At 37.0% G+C, this 18,750-nt stretch overlaps 1 protein-coding gene across 2 annotated transcripts in view; it reads right to left on the bottom strand.

Annotated features, from left to right (window-relative positions):
• NOX4 (NADPH oxidase 4) overlaps positions 1 to 18,750 on the bottom strand; it is a 180,071-nt gene that overhangs the window by 106,680 nt on the left and 54,641 nt on the right. For both annotated transcript variants that reach the window (XM_040256520.1, XM_040256521.1), the window contains one exon: positions 17,700 to 17,780. In XM_040256520.1, the coding sequence (XP_040112454.1) occupies positions 17,700 to 17,780 (81 nt within the window). The remainder of the gene's footprint in view (positions 1 to 17,699; positions 17,781 to 18,750) is intronic.

The following is an 18,750-nucleotide window of genomic DNA, read 5'->3' as shown; positions in this document are numbered from 1 at the left end:
TAAGTAAGATCTACTTCATTGGGATAGTGCATCAAATCATAGATTTATATGAGTTTTTTTTTCTTTTGCATAAGTAAATCTTGAAGAAAAAACTAAGACTTTGAAAAGCATTGAAATGTTTATTTTAAATTTGAAAATATTAAAATTTTAGTTTCCAAAATTATTTTTCTTGATTGGCTAAGAGTGTTTTAAAATTAACCTTCATGTTAACCCTAACCCTAAACTTTCATGTTTTAAATTACCCAAATAATTTTAGTATATTTAAAAAGTACATCTTTAAGTTTACCACAGTTATAATAATTATATAAATGATTTTCCCAAAGATAATCTTTTAAAACAACAAAGACTATAACAAGAATAATGGCATGAAATAGATCTAACATATGAAAGTTAGGAAAGCAATGACTAAGTCAGTCTTTGGTGGAATGTACCATCTACTCAACTTGATCATTCTCTCATTTTCTCCTTTTGCTTATGTTCAATTCCCTTTCACTCTTCACTTTATTTTACTTTCCTCCCATAACTAATCATCAGAGAATATATAGTACATATAATAAGCTTCTAAGTAGTGAATTACATTACATAATATCCAGGGTAGGCCACACACACATTTTTTTGAAGTAATGTAAATATGGTCTAAGTATGGAGTAATGTAAATATGGTCTAAGTATGGAAGAAATGCACAGATACTGTACAAGTATGAGAGAAGTACGTAATTCTTTATAAAGTTCTAGTTACATAATACAATTGCTGTGCCATTCTACTTAGAAAATCTGATAATTTGGTACAGCTTTGATTATAAGTAATGAGTTACCCAAACTTGCTGCTCCTCTTGATTACCCTGAGGGTAGTGACTGACAGGTGGACAGGCCAAAAATCTGGAGCAGGCTTTCTATTGGCCATAAATTGAACAAACTGGCATAATGAAACTGGCATGATCCTACATGGTGCTACCGAGTTCAAATACTCAAACATGGCTCCTAACCCTTCAGAATCTTAAGATCCAGTTTAGAAGATATCTTCAGAGAAGCTAAACGTAACTCAGACCACAGGTGATGATTTGAGTGGAGTGATTTAATGACAGCTTAGTAATGTATAGTAAGTATGAGTTCCAGTCCAAAGCAATTTATATTCATTTCATATTATCCTCACAACAACTACTGTAAATAGGAATAACTATTTATCAATTAAGAAACTATTTTAACAGATTAAGTAATATCGCAGCAAGTAAGTAGCAGAGCCAAGATTTGAACCCAGGTTTGACTCAAATTCTATGCTCTTCACCTTTTACGATACAGCATGCTAACTCACTGGATCACTAGATCTTCAAAACTTTCATTTGAAAAAGATAAAGGATGGACAGATCAATATTTACTAAGAAAGTATGTCAGAAAATTTGTAAACATCTATTTCCCACTTGAGTTTCTCTGGTGGCTCAGTGGCAAAGAACCCGCCTGCCAATGCAGGAGACCTCTCTGGGTTGGGAGGATCCCTTGAAGGAAATGGAAACTCACTCCAGTATTCTTGCTTGGAGAATCCCATGAACAGAGGAGCCTGGTGGGCTAAAGTTCACAGGGTCGCAAAAGAGGCAGACACGACTTAGTGACTAAATAACTAACATAACTAAATAACTAAACAATAACAATGAATTTCCCACTTAAACTTCAAAATAACATACAAGGTGTTTTTATTCCCATTTTACAGATGAGAAACCCATATTGTTTAGGTCAGAGATTCAGTCATTAGTAGTCAAAGCATGGGGCTTCCCTTGTGGCTCAGATGGTAAGAATCTGCCTGCAATGCAAGAGACCTGAGTTCAATTCCTGGGTTGGGAGGATCCCTTGGAGAAAGGAATGGCATCATATTCAGAAACTTGATCTCCCTCATTCCAAAAACCTATGTCATGCAAAGCAAATAAGTTGGTTAAAGGAGACATCAAAGAAAGGAGTTCAATATGAACAAAAGCCTGGAAATTAGGTCAGATAGAGTGTGGTGTGTCTGTGTGTGTGTGTAAGAGACAGAGAGAAAGTGAGAGAGAAAGAGAGAGAGAAGGGGCTGCTGAACATCAGGCAAGGGAATGTAATTTATTCCTTCTCCTAAATCATAACAGCATTCAGGTTGGACATTACCCCATGTACAAATGGTCCTTATTAGGATAAATGTTGTTGCCATGCAGTACAAATCTTCAGTTCAGTTCAGTTCAGTCGCTCAGTTGTGTCCAACTCTTTCTTACCCCATGAACTGCAGCACGCCAGGCCTCCCTGTCCATTACCAACTCCTGGAGTCCACCCAAACCCATGTCCATCGAGTCAGTGATGCCATCCAACCATTTCATCTTCTGTCTTCCCTTTCTCCTCCTGCCCTCAATCTTTCCCAGCATTACAAATCTTCAGGCCAGTCCAATCAAATAAACAATGTTGTTCCTGGTATATAAAGTAGCACAAAATATTCTAAAACCCCTTTTAATTTGGAGAGCTTTTATGTTATTTTAAGCTGTTCTCAAGTTTAATGCCATAGGTTACCTATGTCTATGCCCATGAAAGTGGTATTTTCTTTGTCTCAGGATGTAATTATTGCCATTGAAGGAACACGTACTAAAGAGAAAAGATCGACAGACAGACAATGATAAACAAACAAAAATTACCATTCATCAGAAAAAAAATCAAGCACAGAATCTTGGGGTTTTTGTATAAACACTGTGTGTTAGTCACTCAGAGATGTCTAACTCTTTGCAATCCCATGGACTGTAGCCCACCAAGCTCCTCTGTCCATGGAATTCTCCAGGCAAGAATACTGGAGAGGGTACCCATTCCCTTTTCCAGAGGATCTTCCTGATCCAGGGATTGAACCTGGATCTCCTGCATTGCAGGCAGATTCTTTACCCTCTGAGCCACCAAGGAAACCCTCTGTATAAACTAGATGGTAAAGATACTGAGGAGATCAAAAGGTAGGACACTGGCAGGTTTTAAACTTAGTTTTAAAAGGAAAAGTAGTACATGCCAGACAGGTGCTTGCTGCTTTAATCTATTTAATCTATTTCCACAAACTTCATAATACATGTGTGTGGTAAAGATTAGTGGCCTCAAAGGAAATTCAAAAAAGAGGGGACATAGATATACATATAGCTAACTCACTTTGCTGTACAGCAGAAACTAACATAACATTGTAAAGTAACTACACTCCATAAAAATTAGAATAAAAAAAGATCAGTCTCCTCATCTTAGAAAGAGTGAAAACATTCAGAGCCGTTAAGTAATCTGCCCAAGACCATACTCTCAGTCAGTGGTCAAGTCAGACAAAGGCCATGCTCTTCCCATGTACCAGGCTTGCTCTCCCTGCAAAATTTCCATTCTACTTATGAACAATATTCTGAAATCAAAGGCCTAAGTATGCAATGAATACAATTATATGGCTCTGCATGACTCTATGTATCTAGAAAAGGAAGTAGTATATTTTTAGCTAGCCAATAATTTTATGTTATTTTTAAAGTTCAATGAAATGCAATAAACTTACCTTTTCATTGTATTAGTGAAAAATAGGAGTGTTCATTTCTTTGGTACTAGTGCAGAACTATGGGATAGTGCAGATAGCTAAGGAAGTTGGTGATGGACAGGGAAGCCTGGCGTGCTGCAGTCCATGGGGTCACAGAGAGTTGGACACAACTGAGCGACTGAACTGAACCGAAGTGAGAACTTCTTAGAACATGCAATCTTAAATAAAATATCTCTTCAAAAATATATTTCAAGCCCCTAAAATACTTTCACTCTGAAGAATTTTGAATTTTGTTGTTGTTCAGTCACCAAATTGTGTCCCACTCTCTACAACCCCATGACTGCAGCACGCCAGGCTTCCCTGTCCTTTATCTCCTGGAGTTTGCTCACATTCACGTCCAGTGAGTCAGTGATGCCACCGAACTATTTCATCCTCTGTTGACCCCTTCTCCTTCTGCCCTCAATCTTTCCCAGCATCAAGGTCGTTTCCAGAAAGTCAGCTCTTCGCATCAGGTGAATTTTGAATAGTAATGCACATTAAATATAGACATTGGATTGATAGATAAATGCAAATATCATCTTTTAATCAAATTACTTCACTGTGACATTTGTTAAAACTGAGTTCAATATGGGGTCTCGATTTATTTGAATCCCTAGTATCTATATGTATTTCAGCAGACCTAATATACCTGTCTTTCTTTAGAGTTCAATGCAATAACAAAGCTCATTTGAAGTAATGCTTTAAAAAATGCACAGCTCTCCTCTCTAGCTGCCAAATAATCCTGATCTTCCTCATTGCCCTACATCTCCACTGAGATATACCTATTTCACACTGATTATTATTTAAGTTTTGGAACTGATTAATTTAAATGATATAGCCTCTGCATTCAAGAAGCTTAGTTTAGTGTACTGCCATCCAAAAGAATTTTATGTGATGGTGGAAATTATCTAAATCTGTGTTGTCCAGCCATGGGCTACATGTAGCTGTTGAAATGTGGTAGTACAGGCAAAAGTTGAATTTATCATATTATCTCACTTTAATTAATCTAAACTGAATAGCCATACCACAAATTTAATGGGTATGATTAGATATGAAAGCAAGAACAGCAACAAAAACCCCAAATCAGTAATGCTATATAGATGTGTAAGTAAGTGAAGTCGCTCAGTTGTGTCCGACTCTTTGGGACCTCGTGGACTGTAGCCTACCAGGCTTCTCCATTCATGGGATTCTCCAGGCAAGAATACTGGAGTGAGTTACCATTTCCTTCTCCAGGGTATCTTCCCGACCCAGGGATCGAACCCATGTCTCCTGCATTGGAGGCAGACGCTTTAACCTCTGAGCCACCAGGGAAGATGCTAATACAGGTGTGTAATGACCTCTAAAGAGTATACGGAGATGATGAACTCTGACTATGACATTCTGGAAAGGGCTTTGTGGGATAAGCAACTGAAGGATATGGAGATCCCAACGTTACAGGAGAGGGAAATGGAATTCCAATATGAGAGATTACAATGAACAAAATACACTCTTTATTCCCAAACTAGTAGAAGGGCTAATATCTTGTGCATTATATATTCCCCTTATAACCATACTCACTGCCAAATCTCTTCAACTCTCCAGCAAGTTTCTTGCATGTTTTAAGTTTTCAATGTATTTCTAGTGAATTAATTTTTCAAAGCAAATAATAACTATATAATTTTTTAAATATGGCAAGTGCATTTAAAAGTTAAAAGGAACATTCTTTTATATTGTTGTATTTCTCAAAATTAAATGAAAAATCATTTGAAAATGAAAAAGGAAAGAAAAAGATGTTAGTCAATTGGAAGCAGAAAGTCTTGCCACGTTAAGACAGTGATACAGTAAGGGATGGAGGTACACAGACTGTGGGAATAAGAATGCTTATTACTAATTTTTTTCAAGTATTATGTTCCAAAAGAGATTTGAAGTATCTGTGGGAATGTCTAGTGTTCCTCAATCAGGAGAAATCAAGGATTTTATGGTGTATCAAAATATGTGGTTGTAGACACTATTGTTTTTGCACTCATAAGGATTTCAAGATGCACTCAACAGCGTTTCCACGAAACAGGTTTCCTTCTATTTCTCCAGTTTGCCTCAAGAAATACTTCAGTTATACTATTAACTTTTTTTTTCTTTATTTATTTATTTATTTTATTTTTTAAATTTATTTATTTTTTATTTTACTTTACAATTCTGTATTGGTTTTGCCATACACTGACATGAATCCACCACGGGTGTACATACGTTCCCTGGTTGTGACAGAGTCATTGAAAGTAATATAGTACACAGAATAAATCTTACCAGATTAAAACACAGAACTCACGAGAACATTTTCTAGTAAAAGTTAAATGCTGCAAAACACCATGCCTGCCAAAAGGAGTGTCACAAAATCATCTCTACTTTAACTGCAAGTCACAAATTTCTAACAAAGGCAGTGTAGCTTATGACACCTTTATGTTTTTAGTGATTTTAATCCTTTTTTAAAGTAGAGGAAAAAGTCCCACAAGGAATCTGTTTTTTACCTAGTATTCTATAACATACAAAATGCTCCTTTTCTTTATAGAAAACAACATAATACCTAATTACTGGCCATTCTTTCACTTTGCTTCAAGTACAAAAAACAAAAAGCTTAAGAAAATAACAAAATACACCCAAATTCAATATTTCAAAACCCACTGGAATTCACTGGATTCTGTGGAATCTACTAGAATGTACACTACTTAAGATCAAAGATTTGTCTTGTGTTTAAAACGGGGCCTGTAATTCATAATGTGTTAATAAATATTCATTGAATGGATTAATAAATTCTAGAAGTATATAAACAATTTTTGCTGTGTCTGTTGAAACATTTGATTAAGGAGTCATCTGGTTTTAACAGAGAAGTTAGTTTGAACTCATTCTGACTTCAGTAAAGATGTCTAGACTTTCACAAATGGCATTTAATAAAATAAACCATGTGTGTACATTCACCTTTGCAGGGAACAGCACTAAATTAGTCTGCAGCTAAGAGTATCCCTCTTCACCCTTGAGTGCTGTGAAGTCCAACCTAAGATCTCAGTCCTGCCCTGAACTAAGTCCATCCTAACCTAAGTCATCAAGAAAGTCAAGCCTATCTCAGCATCCTCTGAAAGTAGAGCACTTTTCTAAGCTAAGGACTCAGTATACCTCAGGGAGACTGTAAACATCTGGATATTCACCCAACCAAAGCTTCTACTCTAGGCCTTTGTCTGGTCTAGCCAGCCTCTTGCTAGAAACTTGCCTTTGCATTCTTTCCTGGGCTCCTGTTTTGGATGCCTGAATGTATTTGCATCCTTCAGCTTGACTGGAGCAACATAATGGATGTATGACCCGTGTGGTCTCACAGGCTCCTACTCTTAGAGCGGCTGCTGCTGCTGCTAAGTCGCTTCAGTCGTGTCCGACACTGTTCGACCCCATAAATTGCAGCCCACCAGGCTCCCCTGTCCCTGGGATTCTCCACTGGAGTGGGTTGCCATTTCCTTCTCCAGTGCATGAAAGTGAAAAGTGAAAGTGAAGTCACTCAGTCATGTCCGACTCTTAGGGACCCCACAGACTGCAGCCTACCAGGCTCCTCTGTCCATGGGATTTTCCAGGCAAGAGTACTGGAGTGGGGTGCCATTGCCTTCTCCAACTCTTAGAGACACATTGTAATTGATTAAGTGCTCTGTTGCCATCATCTTCAAATGCTTAACAATTTACTATCAAGGGGCCCTGCATTTTCATTTTGTAGTAAGCCCTGGAATTAAGTATCCTGCCATAGACTCTGTGTGGCTGGCAAAACAAAGCCTTGGAATCTAAGGACCTAGGATCAAGATTCAAACCTTCCTTAAGTGTGCAAAGTAAAATAGGTCATTCTAATAAGCTTCCTCAGCTGAAAGAAAGATAGTACCTGTTATCCTCTACTTAACAGGTTTATAAAGGAAAGGACTTTGATTTCTTGGGAAGGAAAAAATATGTAAGCATCCAATATTTGTTACTATTTCCTCTGCTTTCAGGATTTACTAAAATGGCAGTGTGGGATAAAAGGATTATTCCACATTTCAGAAAAACACTGATATACTGGAAATATTTCTTATAATAAATTTAGCCCATATTCCTTCTCCTTCCTCCCCAACCTTCTTACCCTGTACCTCCAGCCAGAACCATTTGTTATAAATAAGGTCCTGGGGAAAAATCTAGGTTAAAATTACATGAGAAATTATTAGGTCTGAAGTTCACGACTTCTATCCTCAAAATGGGGAGAAAGTAAACTCACAGTTTAGAAGATTAAAAATTCATTAATAAGTGTAGCTTGTAGCATAAATTGAGCTTCCCTGGTTGGTCAGTGGTAAAGAATCCACCTGCCAGTGTTGGAGATGTGGGTTTCACCCCTCGGTCAGGAAAATCCCCTGGGGAAGGGCACAGCAACCCACTCCAGTATTCTTGTCTGGAGAATCCCATGGACAGAGGAGCCTAGCAGGATACAGTTCAGGGTTCACAAAGAGTCAGACACAACTGAGCATGCACACACGCACACACGCACACACACACACACACACACACAGTAAAAATCAATTTATGTACATGAAAATGTCTTGTATATATTACTTACATCTATCTCTATATGTGGCATCCTTATGACAGAAAATACCCCATAATCTCAATTCCCACACCTACCTGGCTTTCAGGATAAAATATCAACAAATGTAAATAAATCATAAGACTTTAGTTAGGAATTATTACATAAAAAATCATTTTTACATAAGAATGAAAATAAATCCTATGAATAGCAAATTAGAAATGAGAAAAATACACACATATCTAAAGGTCATAGTTGTATAGAACACTATATTTATTAACATATGGAAAACCTAAAAATATTATGGAAGGGGACTTTGGATTGTATATAACAAAGACTTACTTTCTCAGAAATTTTACTCACTCTATATATTTAAGTGAAAAATTAAAAACCAAAAAGTGAAGGAAGACAAAGAGATGAAAAATTTTCTCCCAGGATCCAAAGAATTTTTAGCCACAGAGGCACACAAAAATCTCCAATAAAAATATGCCAGTCTACAATACAACCAGAATAGTCAAGACTTCAAAGTTAATTCCTCTGGCACATGAATTGATATTCTAGTTGCCATAATAACTTATTATCTAAACAACACTAAATGTAAGTGACAGGCCCAGAATGGCAAGCCAAGGGACATTTAAACAAATACACAGATTATTTTTATTGTTGTCTGCAATACTTTAATATTTGAAGAAAATTGTAAGGGCCTAGAAGTACAACAAATTCCTAGATAAAGGCAAATTAACACAATTCCATGTAATCCGGCAAATACTGAGCAAATGATGACTTGTGAAAGGAGTTTCACAGATAAACATCAGTAAGAAATAGTCCTATCCTAACCAACAAGGACCTACTGTATAGCACATGGAACTCTGCTCAATGCTATGTGGCAGCCTGGATGGAAGAGGTGTTTGGAGGAGAATGGATATGTGTATATGTTTGGCTGAGTCTCTTTGCTGTGCACCTGAACCTACCACAACATTGTGAATCGGCTATACCCCCACACAAATTAGAAAGCTTTTTAAAAAGGAAATAATCCTATCTTCAAAAACACTACAATTTACCTAGGATATATCACCCTGCTGTATTTTCTTTTCTCTTTTGTATTCTAACTAACAGATGCATAATGGAGGTAGGCTGCAGCGAACGCTGGGATTTTCTACTGTTCAACTACAACTTCAGCTATCACCTGACTTTCTCCCTTTTACCGAAGGTTTTATATGCGTGCGTCTGTGTGTGCTCAGTTATGTCTGATTCTTTGTGACCCTACAGACTGTAGTCCTCCAGGCTCCTCTGTCCATGGGATTTCCCAGGCAGGAATACTGTAGTGGGTTGCCATTTCCTACTCCAAAAGATTTTCTCAACCCAGGGATCGAACCGGTGTCTCTTGTATCTCCCACACTGGCAGGTGGATTCTTTAGCACTAGCACCACCTGGAAGCCCATTAATATTCTCCTGTTGTTACTGTTTCTCAATTGCTAAGTCGTGTCCAATTCTGCGACCCAATGAACAGCAGCACACCAGGCTCCTCTGTCCTCTATCTCTCACAGTTTGCTCAAATTCACTTCTGCTGAGTCAGTGATGCTGTACTACTTTTGGCTTAATCTACAGCTTCCGGGCCTTCCTTTCACATGGCTTTGCCAAGTTTCCATCTGACATTCTAAGAAGGGCAGGTGCCTCTCCCCAGGAAGAAAATCCCACAAGCCTCTCCTCCTTCCCCACCAGAGTGGGTAAAAGGAGACCTCAGTACAAGTGCTTCTAAAAGAGAAGGTTCTTGGGAACCAACAACTTCTAACACTTCACTATGTTGCATAAATACTTTCAACAGTATATTTTTAATTTCCTTCTTCTGAGGACATAGTAGAAGAAAGATAAACCAACACAATAAGCCTCATCTCATAAGTATTTTTCTGCTCCAGGTTAACTTCTTGACTTTTAATTCCTATGAAGCTGACAATGCCTCTGGTTCACTGTATTTGTTGACAAAGGCTGCTCACTGTGTTCCTTGGGTTTAAGGAATAAATGTTTTTAGAACACTCATAGAAAGCCATTCCTTTCAAAGTTTCTGAAAAAAATGATTTAAGCAGAATATAAATCATGCTGTACAACGAACTCATGCCAGTAAGTAGTCCCAAATGGCAGAAAGCTCTGTTTAGAAAAATAACTCAGGTATCATTTATGTATAATAATAAAATATGGTCTGAAAAGTCCAGCTGGCTCAGTTATTAATATTTACTATTATTTGGCTCTCACTATCATCCACATATCTGAGGAGGACTTCCCCCTTTCTTTTCCAGAATTCTCACCTTATATTTTGCCTCTTATGTAATTAAAAAGTAAAATACAATTACCACCCAGGCAACACTTCCTAGAGGTAAAGCCAGTAGGAGTGCTGGCTATCTTAAAATTGAGAGGCTAAGGTGCCAAATCTCATTTACAATGCGTTCCCTGTTCCCTCCGTGTGCCTTTCAAAGGAGTCCAGTGAGGCTCTGGGCTGAGACTCTGTGACATTCATAATTGCTTTTCCCTCCAATATTCCTTTTATTAGTAAGTGAGAATGGCAGTATATCTCTCCTCTTGATGAGTTTTTCAAATGAAAGTGAAGAAAGAAACGTCCAGTTACATTTATGTCTGGAAGAGGAAACATTTTTGGCTTTTCAATATTTTTTCTGAATGTCTTCTGAATTGAAATATCATTAAATACAATGTAAAAACAGCAATCTCCTATAAAAACATATTAAAAATGAGGAAAAACAATTCCTTAGGAGAAGGTTTGTTTTAAAGTCCTCAGATAAACCTTGATCATTAAAATATATTGCCCTTTTGAGGTCTAACAACATTATAAAGATTGTTGCCCTTTCAAGGAATATTCTCCATCTGCTAAGAAATTTTCATTACACATTCACCAGATTACTTTGCTGATAGTAAAATCTGGGCTCTTGAAAAAAAAATGTGTGTTTATAAAAAAAATTATTGTTCAACCAATTAAATGTGCAGTTTCTTCCTTACACAGGTATTTGTATTAGTGCAAGTATAATTTTTTTCCTGTTAACATTTATTCAGTATATCTATATTCTGCCTACATTGCTGCATTCACTTATTTAAACCTATGAGACAACTCTATCATATGGATATTCCATTATTAATCCCATGTAATGGATAAACAAGAAAGGACAAACTATCTGGCAAGGTCCTACAGCTAGTAAGTGATGTAAGCTCTTAATTGCCATGCCACACTGATCTCCTAGGGAAAAAAATACTGTATTTTAAAAATCTATTTAATCACTGAAAAATAATTGAGTTTAGTGTATAGGAAATATTCTTTTCTAGAGTGCCAGGCAATAGAAATGCTTATAAATACTAATGGAAAAAAATCTAATATATAAGCAAAAAGAATAAAAACTAGGTTAAGCTAAAGGCATGCATAATCAAGTTAACTGGATTTCCCCCGAAGCTCAGTTGGTAAAGAATCTGCCTGCAATGCAAGAGACCATGTTTTGATTCCTGGGTCAGGACGATCCCCTGGAGAAGGAAATGGCTACCCACTCCAGTATTCTTGCCTGGAGAATTCCATGTACAGAGGAGCCTGGCAGATTACAGTTCATGGGGTCAAAAGAGTCGGATATGACTGAGCAACTAAGCACACAGCAAACAATCAAGGTAATTGGATCCTAAATAATATTGCGTGTAATATTTTGAGCAAAGATAAGACTTCCACTTAGCCAATATAGATTGCATACCCCAGGAGCACCACATTTAATTTCAATTTCCAGTTTTAAATGGGATACAGGGAAGCCATGCCAATAGCCAGCTTGATTTAGTAGTTAAGAATGTAGGCTCTGGAATCTATTTCAAACAAGAAATAACTTCATAAAAATGAGAGCTTTCCCAAAACAGAATGGGATTTTCAAAATTAGAAATTTACTTAGCTATGTGGTAGAGAGATTGAAAGAATCTTGGTCAAAATCATTTTTTGAACTTTCTTCAAAATGAGATTTTATAAAAATAAAATTGACTTTAGAAAATTATATAAACCAATTGCTCCTCCTTATTATAAAAGTCAACAATTTCAAATAGCTTCGCTGTTGAATTAAAAACCTGTCTACGATTTCTAGCCTATGTTGATCCTTCAATTTTCTGCACTACTAGAATTCTGGAAAATAAAGTATGTTTACACTTGGAAAATATGTAATTTAAAATTGCCTTTAGCACTTTCAGTTGATTTTTTTTTATTTCAAAACAATAAACAATGCTTGGGAACTAAAGCTTATATATTACACTGTTCTTCTATACCCTATTATTTTACTTAACACACTGATGGAGAAAAAGCAAATGACCAACAAATAGTGAGTTTCTGTTCAAATCTAAATACTCTTAAGAGGGGAAAAAGACAAACAATAGACTGAGAGAAATATTTGCAAACCACATACCTGACAAAGGACTTGTATTCTTTACAAGGGCATTGCTTTTTAAAATAAATCCTTAAAACTCAAAAATAAGTAAAACAAACCAAAACAAAAGACTGAACAGAAGTCTCATCAAAAAAGAAGATGGGAAATAGGACATGAAGTGTTCAAATACATGTGTCTTTAGGAAATGGCAAAATGTGACAGCGCTACACACCTATTAGACTGGCTAAGATCTAAATCAAGCAATACCAAATGCTAAGGAGAATGTGGACTACATTGATTTTGAGAATGCTAAATGGTACATCAAGGCTGTATACTGTCACCCTGCTCATTTAACTTATATGCAGAGTATATCATGAGAAACGCTGGGCTGGAAGAAGCGCAAGCTGGAATCAAGATTGCCGGGAGAAATATCAATAACCTCAGATATGCAGATGACACCACCCTTATGGCAGAAAGTGAAGAGGAACTAAAGAGCCTCTTGATGAAAGTGAAAGAGGAGAGTGAAAAAGTTGGCTTAAAGCTCAACATTCAGAAAATGAAGATCATGGCATCTGGTCCCATCACTTCATGGGAAATAGATGGGGAAACAGTGGAAACAGTGTCAGACTTTATTTTGGGGGGCTCCAAAATCACTGCAGATGGTGATTGCAGCCATGAAATTAAAAGACACTTATTCCTTGGAAGGAAAGTTATGACCAACCTAGATAGCATATTCAAAAGCAGAGACATTACTTTGCCAACAAAGGTCTGTCTAGCCAAGGCTATGGTTTTTCCAGTAGTTATGTATGGATGTGAGAGTTGGACTGTGAAGAAAGCTTAGCACCGCAGAATCGATGTTTTTGAACTGTGGTGTTGGAGAAGACTCTTGAGAGTCCCTTGGACTGCAAGGAGATCCAACAAGTCCGTTCTAAAGGAGATCAGCCCTGGGTGTTCTTTGGAAGGAATGATACTAAAGCTGAAACTCTAGTACTTTGGCCACCTCATGAGAACAGTTGACTCATTGGAAAAGACCCTGATGCTGGGAGGGATTGAGGGCAGGAGGACAAGGGGACGACAGAGGATGAGAAGGCTGGATGGCATCACTGCCTCAATGGACATGAGTTTGAGTGAACTCCGGGAGATGGTGATGGACAGAGAAGCCTGGCGTGCTGCGATTCATGGGGTCACAAAGAGTCAGACATGACTGAGTGACTGAACTGAACTGAACTGAACTGAACTGAACTGAACTAGAAACTTCAGTATAAATTCAAGAAGCTTGTTTTGAATAGCTGTACTTTACTTGTATAACCAAAAGTTAGAGAGTAAAATTAACAAAGCATTTTATAAATAAAAATATATCTAAGTCTTCAACAATGGAACAAATAATAGCTTCAATAGATTTATTTATAGATAGATCTTTTGCAATAAAAAAGAACATTTTGAGAAATGTTCCATTTTGAAAAAGCTGTAAGATTTATCAGTAGTAGTTTTTTCCTCATACTAGAAGCGTAATCTATGTAGCTTCGTTAAAAATTAAACTTCACAGAATTACAAACTTTTAGTTAGAAGATGAGTAAATTTGACAGATTTGAGTTTAGCACAGTGACTACAATTAATAATACCATATTGTATACTTGAAATTTGCTGAGAGTAAATCTCAAGTTTTCATGCCAGAAAAAGAGGTAACTATGTAATGTGATAGATGTGTTAATTTGCTTGTACACTTTAAATATATTCTATTTTATTTGTCAATTATTCTTCAGTTAAAAATTAAACTTTATAAACTATGTATACTACAGAATACTTAAGAGTATTGTATATTTGTTGCATGACACATTTCAGTATTAGAATAATTGTTTTCTTTATTTTTATCTATAATATACAAAGAACGATTAATTCAGTTGGTATAACAGATTGAATACATAAGTCATTCTGTAGATGCGTTTGGTTATTTCTTTATATAAATTAAAATCACTTTATGTTTATGACCCCTGTACCACAAAAGTAAAATCAAGATTTAAATCTATATTTATTTCCCCCCATAATGGAGAAAGAACTCATTACTGTCTAAATTTCAGAAGTCTATTTAAACTCTTGAACCTTTGAAAAGTAACTCTATTTGAAATACAAAGAAACAGATCTCTTCAGAATTTTAATTTAGTACAGCTTAAAGGCAAAAAAATACATAAATAACTTTACCAGCAAGTTATTATATTTTTATCTAATCTGTTATAGCTAGAGATAGCAAGCCCAGGTAAATCAAGATATTAATCTTTGAAAATAAAAACTTAAGACCCTGTATAATAGGCTGCATGTTCATCCACATCATTAGAACTGACTCAAAGGCGTTCCCCATTATATAGACTGAAGTAAGTCAGAAAGAGAAAAACATATATATGGGACCTATAAAGATGGTACTTATGAACCTATTTGCAGGGCAACAGTGGAGATGCAGACATAGAGAACAGACCTACGGTCGTGAGGGGATGGAGGTGGCGGGACGAATGGAGAGAGTAACATGGAAGCATACACACTGCCGTGTGTAAAACAGATAACCGACGGGAACGTGCTGTATGACTCAGGGAACTCACACCAGGACTCTGTAACAACCTAGAGGGGTGGGAAGGGGTGAGTGGCTGGAGGGAGGTTCAAGACGGAGGGGACACATGTATTCCTATGGCTGACTCATGTTGATGGATGGCAGAGGCCAACACAATATTGGGAAGCAATTTTCCTTCAATTAAAAATGAATAAGTTTGGGAAAAAAAACTTAAAACCAAATTTTTAGAAGCATTGAACTCTCTAAAAAACAAACAAACAAACAATAAAACACTATGGGCTTTTGAGTCAGAATGCCTGGATCTGAAAGCAGAATACATCAGTTAGGCAAACTTTAGCAAGTTACGTACTCTCCCTAAACCTATTTTCTTATGTAAAGGGTGTTTAATAGTATTATTTATCCTTATAGAACTATAATCCTTTAATAGTATACAGCATCTAAATCATTTTGAATTTATGCTTGGCATATAGTAAACATTATGCAAGTATTTTAAATTAGTATTACCATTAGTAGCACATCTCTTTAATCACAGTCCACTTTTATGATAATGGCCATGGACAACCAAACAAGCCACTTAAAGAACAGAATATAAAGCAGATTTTCTCTACCAAGGGCTTTCTTGGTGCTACAGAATATGCTAGCCCCACAAGGGAAAAGAACAGAACCCAGAGGTTCCACTGACTGTGGCCCTCTTCCCCGTGTGGCAGCCATAGCTAGCTGGAAGTCAGGATTATGTGTGGCCGTGTGTGTGTGTGTGTGTGTGTGTGTGTGTGCGTTTTAGTTCTCAGTTGTGTCCCGCTCTTTGTGACCCCATGGACTGTAGCCTGCCAACTCCACTACCTATGCAATTCTCCAGGCAAGAATGCTGGAGTGGGTTGCCATCCCCTTCTCCAGCGGAACTTCCCAACCCAGTGATCGAACCCGGGTCTCTTGCACTGCAGGCAGATTCTTTACTATCTGAGCCACCAGAGAAGCCCAGCCATATGTCTGCTGCTGCTGCTGCTGCTGCTGCTGCTAAGTTGCTTCAGTTGTACTCAACTCTGTGCGACCCCATAGACGGCAGCCCACCAGGCTCCCCCGTCCCTGGGATTCTCTAGGAAAGAACACTGGAGTGGGTTGCCATTGCCTTCTCCAATGCATGAAAGTGAAAGTGAAGTCCCTTAGTCGTGCCCGACTCTTCGTGACCCCATGGCCTGCAGCCTACCAGGCTCCTCCGTCCACGGGTCTAATGCTCTACAATTATATGTTCTAGAACCTTGATACAGAACAAACTAAACCAGGACATGGGAGACAGTAAACCAGGACGTGGGAGACAGAGATCCATAAAATGCTGATATCTAAACCAGTGGCCTCCAAAATTGGAGGAAAAACATTTTGAACATGCAGCTTGAGATAAGTATATCATTTATAGATAAGATTTACTGTACTGAGAAAGTATATTATAAAACATTCTGAAGAAAAAATTAACAGCAGGCCTGAACTTTTCTCCACATACTGTCTCCCTGGAAACATTCCGGGTTAAGACAAACAAGGAGTGACAGCTGTGTTACCCGTCAGCATTGTTTGTTACCGATGGAACACATCTGGACGGGGAGGATGCTGACTCAGCTTCCTGATGCAGTGTGTTCTAGCAACTGAGAGCATCCCTTTAGGAAAGCTGGATTCTTATCAAGAGATTGATTCCGGTGGAGCTTGAGCCTTCCCCAAGGCAAAGTAGTCCTTGTCTACCCATACAATCTCACCTTAAAACTGAGTTACCATATAGGACGAAATGGAGAGAAGGTGGAAAATGGTTCCTGAACATCTAGAGGGACCCCCACTGAGGAAGCATCTGACATCATCCTGCTGACATTCTGTTTCCAGTCCTGTATCCTTCTACTAAACCACGTGAATCTGGTGCGGAACAATAGCCTACTGTGTCATATTAGTGTGAGTGTTAAAGCCACAGGTCCACTGCGGTAATCATACAGACATGTACATACACAAAAAGTATATTCCTTACATCCTCTAATATAATGAATTATTTTAAGCACCATACATTTGAGTATACTGCTTCGGTCCACATACGTTTCACAGAATTTGGGGTATATTCTTTGTAACAACTTGGAAGCTATTGTTTTTCCCTCTGTGATTTTCTGGTGTTTTTCACAGATGTTTTTTCCTTTGGTCCTTGTAAATCCTTGGCTTTCTCTGCAAATACTAGTGCCCCTAGGATTTCTTAAACTAAAAATTGGTAACTCCATTGTTACAAACTCTGCAGCAGCAAGACATAAGGAATTCCTGAAAATTCAAACATTAAATATATTGAAGTTCTTCACTTCCCGCTCATTTTCTTTTAAAGTTTATCAAGATATAACTATAATAGTATACATATATTCCCTCCAATTAAATTTTTTTTAATTAGAAAAAAGATATAATTATAGATGGCTTTAAAATCTACAACATTGTGGGAGAAGTAATTTTGTCTTTCCATTTTAATATACTTTTAGGCTAGTTTCATTAAAACATGCTATGTCCAAAATAGAGCAATTCATCCCACTCTTGACACTACCCTCAATTCCAGTAAATCAAACAATATTGCCATTTCCTATGAAAATTTCTATAGACTCGTCTGTCATTACCCCATTTTTAAGCACACATGATTTTTAAAAGTTATTAAACTTACCCTGATACATGTAACATCAGCAACATGTAGAAGACAAAGAAGAGATTATGAGTGTACCAGAAGATGTCATAGTTAGAAACTCTGAAAAAAAACAAGTAATTTCAATTTCACTTCATACTCTATCTCAATAAAACAAGCATGCATCCTTTCAAATACATGTCACTACTGAAAGTTGAAATATGAGCTCATCTGAGACTTACCTATTAAAATAAACATACTAGCATACCATTGCAGAAAACTGACAAAAATTATAAGCAACACTTTATCATCTTGAAGATTCTTTGTATTTCAAATAAAGATACATAGAAAAAGTTAAAATCAGGTGTTTGTGTTTAAATTATTATGATGTAAGGTGAAGGAGCAGGCAAGAGTCTGCTAATGTGTACTACTGCTGCCTTTGTTTATCAATATTCTCAATTTAAAAACAACTAATGTTTCTATCTTAATGTGTATTTTGAGAGTAGTTCAAAGGAAATTCAGACGGAGACAAATTAAATAAATGCTCATCAAAATTTTATATAATTTTTCTAGACAGTATATAACTTTAACATCTTGTGTTACTGGCCTGGGGGAGGACCAAGGTTCTAAAAAGGGAGGGGTACAATAAACACAACCTATAAAATATTCGAAAGAAGTAAAAAGAGTATCAGTTACTTATTTCATATATCTGAGTGGATGTTCAGGGAAGCTATCTGATAAAAGCTTAGATGATTCTGATAACAACCCCTGAAACCTTTTAGAACCCCCAGTTTAGGCAATAAGCAATACAGTCACATTTACTTCAGTCACAGATTGCTACCACAAACAAGATCAGTAACACCCTTATAACATTCACCTTCTTGCATAGATCTGATCTTTTTTAATCTAAATTTCTAGAAGTAGAATTACACGTCAAAGGATACACATTTTGTAAGGTTTGTTTATATACACCACCCATTGCTCTATAAAACATGGTTATCAATTAAGAACCCAATCACAGTGTAGGAGTGCCTGTCTCCCCAAACCTAGACTCAACTATATATATCTCCAGTATCTTGGAATTGGGTATTAC

Source organism: Oryx dammah, unplaced genomic scaffold (genome assembly GCF_014754425.2).
Source record: "Oryx dammah isolate SB20612 unplaced genomic scaffold, SCBI_Odam_1.1 HiC_scaffold_15, whole genome shotgun sequence".
NCBI lineage: Eukaryota > Metazoa > Chordata > Mammalia > Artiodactyla > Bovidae > Oryx > Oryx dammah.
Note: the sequence above shows the minus strand (reverse complement) of the source record. Positions and strands in the feature narration are given on the sequence as shown.